The sequence below is a fragment of the Raphanus sativus genome, unplaced genomic scaffold, assembly GCF_000801105.2.
Source record: "Raphanus sativus cultivar WK10039 unplaced genomic scaffold, ASM80110v3 Scaffold1932, whole genome shotgun sequence".
Lineage (NCBI taxonomy): Eukaryota > Viridiplantae > Streptophyta > Magnoliopsida > Brassicales > Brassicaceae > Raphanus > Raphanus sativus.
The window spans coordinates 12,205-18,383 of NW_026617241.1; the positions used below are offsets into that span (position 1 = coordinate 12,205).

A 6,179-nucleotide genomic window follows, 5' to 3' on the forward strand; every position below is an offset into this window, starting at 1 on the left:
TTGGGTTTGAAACCTTGTAAGTTCATAGAAAGAGAGAGAGATAGAAGGAGGCTGACTTTGGAGAGAAAGGGAGTAAATGCATTTTGCTGTACATGTTGACTCTTTGAAAGCAAAAGCCAAAGCCAGCCCTTCATTATTGCTGCTTTTCATTCCATTAATTTTAAAATCACTTGCTACTTTTTTTTTGGAACACTAATAATCACTTACTAGTTACTACTACTAATTAACTCGTATTTTGCTCTCTTTGCCCTCTCTCTCATCTATCTTACTAATTTTTTCTATAAATATAACCAATATCTCTCTCCACTTCTTCAGATAAAACCAAACCCGTTTGGACTTTCTTTGTCTTAATACTCACAATTTTGAAAAGCTTTTGAGAAAAACTCCACAAATATTTGTTTTTGTTCTAATATCTAATCATAACTCTTTTAAAGGGTCGAATCTCTTGCCCTAAACAGTATACTTTCATACTGGAAGGATAAAAAATGGGAAGACCACCTTGTTGCGAAAAGAATGGAGTGAAGAAAGGGCCATGGACACCAGAGGAAGACATCATCTTAGTTTCTTACATTCAAGAACATGGTCCTGGAAACTGGAGATCTGTTCCAACGAACACAGGTTAGTCTTTGTGAATCAATTAGTAGTTAATTAGCCTGTTTGATTGTACTATTATTCCTTTCTTTTTCTGAATTTTATTTAAGGGTTTATGATTTCTACTATTTTTCTGTGCCTTGGTTGGTATGATCATTAAAGATGAGAAAATTAAATAGCCTAAGTTATTTCACCGACCCTTTCGTCCACACATCTCTGATTACAACTGTATCCCTTTTTCCTTGTTTTTATCGGATTAATTAAAATCATTTTATTTTTGGTGTTTTAGGTCTAAGGAGATGTAGCAAGAGCTGCAGATTGAGATGGACAAATTATCTTCGACCCGGTATTAAGCGTGGAAATTTTACTGAGCATGAAGAGAAGATGATTGTTCATCTTCAAGCGCTTTTAGGCAACAGGTATATGCATGCACATGATCTATATTTAACCACAAAGGCTACCCCTTCTAGTTGGGTATATCTATAGAATAAGATCTAAACATACGTTTCTTTGTGTATAGATGGGCAGCCATAGCATCATACCTTCCAGAAAGGACAGATAATGATATAAAGAACTATTGGAACACTCACTTGAAGAAGAAGCTCAAGAAGATCAATGAATCTGGTGGAGAAGATAATGATGGATTCACTTCATCAACCACTATTTCACAAAAGCAGCATCAAAGCTCAAACAAAGGTCAATGGGAGAGAAGACTCCAGACAGATATCAGCATGGCAAAGCAAGCTCTTTGTGAGGCTTTGTCTTTAGACAAAAAAACATCATCAACACTTTCTCCATCATCATTGTCAACACCAGTAATCATACCACAAAACACCCCTAGCTTCTCATCAGCTCTACTTGACCGTTGCTATGATCCATCCTCTTCTTCTTCCTCTACCACAACCACCACTACAAGCAACGCAACTAATCCATACCAATCAGGGGTATATGCGTCAAGTGCTGAGAACATCGCTCGGTTGCTTCAAGATTTCATGAAAGACACACCAAAACCATTAACCTTAACATCCTCATCAACTGTTTCAGAGACCGGACCACTTGCTTCAGCAACTTCCGAAGAAGGTGGAGAGGGGTTTGAACAATCTTTCTTTAGCTTCAATTTCATGGAAGAAACTCAAAATTTGACTCAGGAGACAAGGTTCTTCCATGACCAAGAGAGAAAACCTGCAAAAACAATGGACCAAGATTCTGGTTTGATATCGCAAGGATCTTTGTCTTTGTTGGAGAAATGGTTATTTGATGAGAACATGGTTGGTATGTCGTTAGGACAAGAAGCGATGTTCTAGAACGAAATCAAGTGGAATAGTTTGAGGGCTTAATTAGTTATGAGTTATAACAAATATTATAGAGTTATAACCTATAATATATCCATCCTTATTATTGCATCAGGGCTTTAGAGTCTTTAGTAGCTTTTAGCTATACAACACTCTTTTTCTCTTTTGGTGATATAATCCTTTTTTTATGCTTTTAAATTGTATGCTTCTGAACGTAACACAAATGGGTTATCATCTTTATTAATTCAATGTGTTCGTACTTTGTGGCGCATATGGTTATGACTGTTTTGCACAGATATATCCAACGCAAGAAATCATCGTTGTATATAATCCGTTCTCTTATTGCTTCTCAGCAAAGGGAAATCTAGCGTTTAAAGTTTAAACCAAAATACTGCTTTGAAAATTAGAAGCATTCTTTACAAAATTTAACATGTATTTATTTGAGATTGTTCAATCTGATTTAAGGTTTAGCTTTCATTTGATTAATTTTCTTTTTACCTGTTATTTGAAATACAATAATAAATTGGCTGAATTTTTGAAAAATACATAATATATAAAAGTTAGCACCAGTATATTGGTTTCATTCTGTTTGATTTTGATATTAATCAACTTTTGAAGCATTAATATTTTTTTCTAATTTTTGGTTTAGATCCAATAATGGGTTTTCAAACTGAAAATTAAAAAAAAAAATTACTAAGTCACTTCTATCTTCAAAATGAGATTATGTTTTGTCAACTCAGTTTCTCTTCTTGTAAATAAATATATGAAAGAAATCAAACAGCATACTTATCAAATTTCCCCTTTCAAATCAATCATAATCACTGAAGACAAAATGTCATTAATTGTTAGTAATATAAAAGAGTCTACCTACTGGATTTATTCAACCACTATTAATACATTTAATTATTTTTATTTTCGTATTATAATTGTGATAATGTCTTGACGACTTAAGACGTGACAATGTAGATTTGCAATTGACATAAACTTTATTCATCTACCTAAGAAATCAGGCGATTTCAATAATTTTTTTTGGTTTTGTTTTATTTAGTATAAAAATCATTTTTAAAGGGAAAACCCGCAATATTGATTTTGGAACATTTAGAAGGGCTTCAAGAATATTGGTAGGAACGTTTTGGGAGTTTATTATGAAGGTTTTGTTCACGTATTTTAAATACTTGCTTCTTTTTTTTTAAATAGGTAAGGACTAAGGACATGATTAATCCCGTTTTTTTAATCGGGATTCTTAACTCATTATTTGATATTTTTTTATATATTTTTTGGTTAAGAGACGATTCGTATATCTCTTATATAAAATACGGTTTTTAACTTTTCTTAATTAAAATCTAAGAAAAGCTAAGAACGATCTATTATCCGAATCTAATAAATCTGAGTTAAGAAACCAAAGTTAATCATATTCTAAATAAAAAAAAATGGAGCGTTTGGATTCTTTTTCTTCATATAATCCAGCATCCGACAAACAATGTTGAAATGAAAGTGTGATAAATATATATAATCAAACAAACCCACATAAGTTATGATTTATGATATTGTATTGACGCGATTGTGTTAACATCCGATTTGAAACCCACCTAATTTAGGGGGCGTGTTAATAGGATTAAGGGAACAGAAAAATCAAAAGCAAATGGGAAGATATGTACGCGTAGACATGTCTAATACGTATGCGGAATGCGGCATGCGTACAATAAATATGGGGGCAAAAATCTAGTGGTGGAAAGAACTTTGAAAATATATAAATAAAAAATAATTATGTAAAACAAAAAAAAAGTTAAGAGAAAAGAGTATTAAATGCTAACATGTGAAGGGCTTGACTTGTGGCTGTGAAAACAGTGACCAACGAACTCATGATGTTTCTGAAAAAACTTACTAAAATATAGACAAAAACGTGTAATGATTATTTACTATAAACATTACGAGCGTTTATGCAAAAAGGAACGATTGAAGCTTCAAATAACATGGGCGAAACCGATGAACGCGGCTTCATAGGCACAGATCAACCACCCGACGTTCACTAGAAGCAACATTAGCTGGTTGTTAAAATGTAATTGTGCCGTATCTTACCACTTAGTCATCACTCAAATTCGTACTGGAGATGGCTTATATGCGATTGATTTGTCGTGTAGAGAAATGGTTGGAGATGAAATTGTGTGTTTACAATTATAAGAGAGGCTTTTACAAAACCATATGAACAAAGGAGACCTGAATCTAGCTATCACTCGTACAGGGCCGGCCTCGAACTAAGTGAAACATTTGCTAAGAGCATCAATTTCTATTGGCTTCCAACAAGCAAAATTTCAAATATATTATATATAAAAATAAATTAGCGATTATATAAAGTTGTCAACCAAAAAGTGATTATATAAAGTTCATATTGATTATTTATTACGAATTTGTTTCTCTACCATTCTTGTGCTGTATATATATCGACCCCTATTTCTATTTTGTTTCAAGCCCCCAAAATATAAGCTAAAAAGAGCACAACAGATTCTAGCAATGGTCAATGCGATCCAAGTAGCACAGTATAGCGAATATATATGTTGAATATCTTCTTAAGATCGTTGGTAATTTCTCAAGTATAAGTATATACACATAAGCATATCAAGAAGCTTTATTTTCTCGTCTGTAAGAACATAAGACAGAGAGACTTCCCGTATTTTGTTTTACTCAGTTTCTGTGTTTTTGCTCATAGGAATAAACCCATAAACAACAAACAGCTACTACAAACAGTGAGAGAGAGAGAGAGAGAGAGAGAGAGAGAGAGAGAGAGAGAAGAGAGAAGAGACCAAAGTCGTGGATAATGATGATACTTTGGATTCTTTAACCGGTACTCAGGGATATATATAATCATTGTGGTGAGGCTTCAGGCTGGTGTTGTGGATTCGGTATCAGCTCGGGTGCTACAGCAAAGTGCAATCCTCCTCTTCGTTGTCCTCCACCGCCAGCCCCGTTGTGTAGCATAAACGCAACTTCTGCAGCGGCCAGAGCTGCCGCTTCCTGGTATCCACAAACACAAAACATGAGTATACATAACCTTAGATTCATGTATGTGTGAGTGTTTATGCAAAGATATAGTTTTACCTGTCTTTGTCTTCGGCGTTGTAAGATACTGATGGCCCAAGCCATTATGTAACAAGGGAGGAGAAAAGCGGCAGCACGGAGCATGAAAAGCTGGCAAGGAATACAAAACAAAACAAAACAAAACAGTTAAGGTGTTATCACAAGAAACCAAAGTGTGGTGATCATGTAAAAAGGGACTATCGGTTACAAAGAAGAAAGCTGATGGATCATCTTCTTCTTCGTTGTCTGAGTTGTTGTTGTTTGAAAGGTTCATGGCGTGTCGCAGCAATAAAAGCGCCATTAACTGTGTCATTATTTTTAACTGTTTAAGTAACGTTTTCCATCTCAATAAAGATAAAAAAAAAAGCTATAAAAGTGGGACTTTACGATAAGAGCAGCGGAGCGAAGGAAAGCAGCACCGCTAGAGTTAGAATCAGCATACTCGTCATAGTCCGGATCAAAGAAACGGCGTTCTGCAGCCGCCATTGCAAAAATGCGAGGGTCGTTGAAGTCTAAGGGAACACCATTGGCCCAATCTTCACTGCAGATAACACACACACATACAAAATTAATAATGTAACACGAGTAACGTGACTTCGAATGAAATAAATAATGTGTGTTTTGCTATATAGGAAACTTATATAAAAGAGACATACCCGATATCGATAACAGTATCTTCAGCGGGAGGAGGTGGTGGAGCGGTGTAGCCAGGTTGATAAGACTGTTTCCATCAAAGGGTAGAAGAAGAAACTATGGTCAAATATATAATACAACATAAAAACCAAAAAAATGAAGATGATTATACATATGTCAAATGATTTACCTTGTGGCATATTTCACAGATAGTGTCACCTTTCTCATTACACCAACGCTGAACACACTTCCGATGTGCATACTGTTCACACACAAACGATAGAATAACCAAAACAAAATCAGTTTTTTTCTTTTTTTGGTATCAAAAGAAAAGATAAATAGAATTCACACAAAGATAAGTCACCTTCAAGCTGCCGCTACAAGAACAGGGAGACTCGAGGTTCTTAACAGAATCCTCATCTTGGCATATACGGCATTCAGCTGATTGGATAAGCGGTTCCTCTTCGTCAACGACATCAAGCTCTTCTACTTGCATAGTTTTATCATCCACAGATTTAGTAATAGTAGTAGTCGTAGTAGAAGAAATGATTGTGGTGCCTTGACCTCTGGAACTTTCTCCAGAAGATT

The 6,179-nt window shown here is 34.9% G+C and overlaps 2 protein-coding genes across 2 annotated transcripts; one reads left to right on the forward strand and one right to left on the reverse strand.

Annotated features, from left to right (window-relative positions):
• The first annotated feature begins 267 nt into the window (after window positions 1–267).
• On the forward strand, window positions 268–2,154 carry LOC130504995 (transcription factor MYB96-like). The gene is made up of 3 exons (XM_056999602.1): window positions 268–618; window positions 881–1,010; window positions 1,112–2,154. The coding sequence occupies exons 1-3, from the start codon at window positions 486–488 to the stop codon at window positions 1,893–1,895; spliced, it is 1,047 nt and encodes a 348-aa protein (XP_056855582.1). The 5' UTR covers window positions 268–485; the 3' UTR covers window positions 1,896–2,154.
• A 2,269-nt stretch (window positions 2,155–4,423) lies between these two features.
• LOC130504994 (uncharacterized) lies at window positions 4,424–6,173 on the reverse strand. Its single transcript, XM_056999601.1, has 7 exons — window positions 5,956–6,173; window positions 5,782–5,853; window positions 5,615–5,679; window positions 5,346–5,499; window positions 5,167–5,262; window positions 4,980–5,069; window positions 4,424–4,895 (listed from the first exon to the last, which is right to left on the reverse strand). The coding sequence occupies exons 1-7, from the start codon at window positions 6,085–6,087 to the stop codon at window positions 4,746–4,748; spliced, it is 759 nt and encodes a 252-aa protein (XP_056855581.1). The 5' UTR covers window positions 6,088–6,173; the 3' UTR covers window positions 4,424–4,745.
• Between the last annotated feature and the right edge of the window lie 6 nt (window positions 6,174–6,179).

Coding starts and splice junctions, on each gene's coding strand:
- LOC130504995 (XM_056999602.1), top strand. CDS start 486: ATGGGAAGACCACCTTGTTGCGAAAAGAATGGAGTGAAGAAAGGGCCA. Junction 619..880: donor ATCTGTTCCAACGAACACAG/GTTAGTCTTTGT, acceptor TTGGTGTTTTAG/GTCTAAGGAGATGTAGCAAG. Junction 1,011..1,111: donor CAAGCGCTTTTAGGCAACAG/GTATATGCATGC, acceptor CTTTGTGTATAG/ATGGGCAGCCATAGCATCAT.
- LOC130504994 (XM_056999601.1), bottom strand. CDS start 6,087: ATGCAAGTAGAAGAGCTTGATGTCGTTGACGAAGAGGAACCGCTTATC. Junction 5,263..5,345: donor TTCGCTCCGCTGCTCTTATC/GTAAAGTCCCAC, acceptor ATAATGACACAG/TTAATGGCGCTTTTATTGCT. Junction 4,896..4,979: donor AACGCCGAAGACAAAGACAG/GTAAAACTATAT, acceptor TGTGGATACCAG/GAAGCGGCAGCTCTGGCCGC.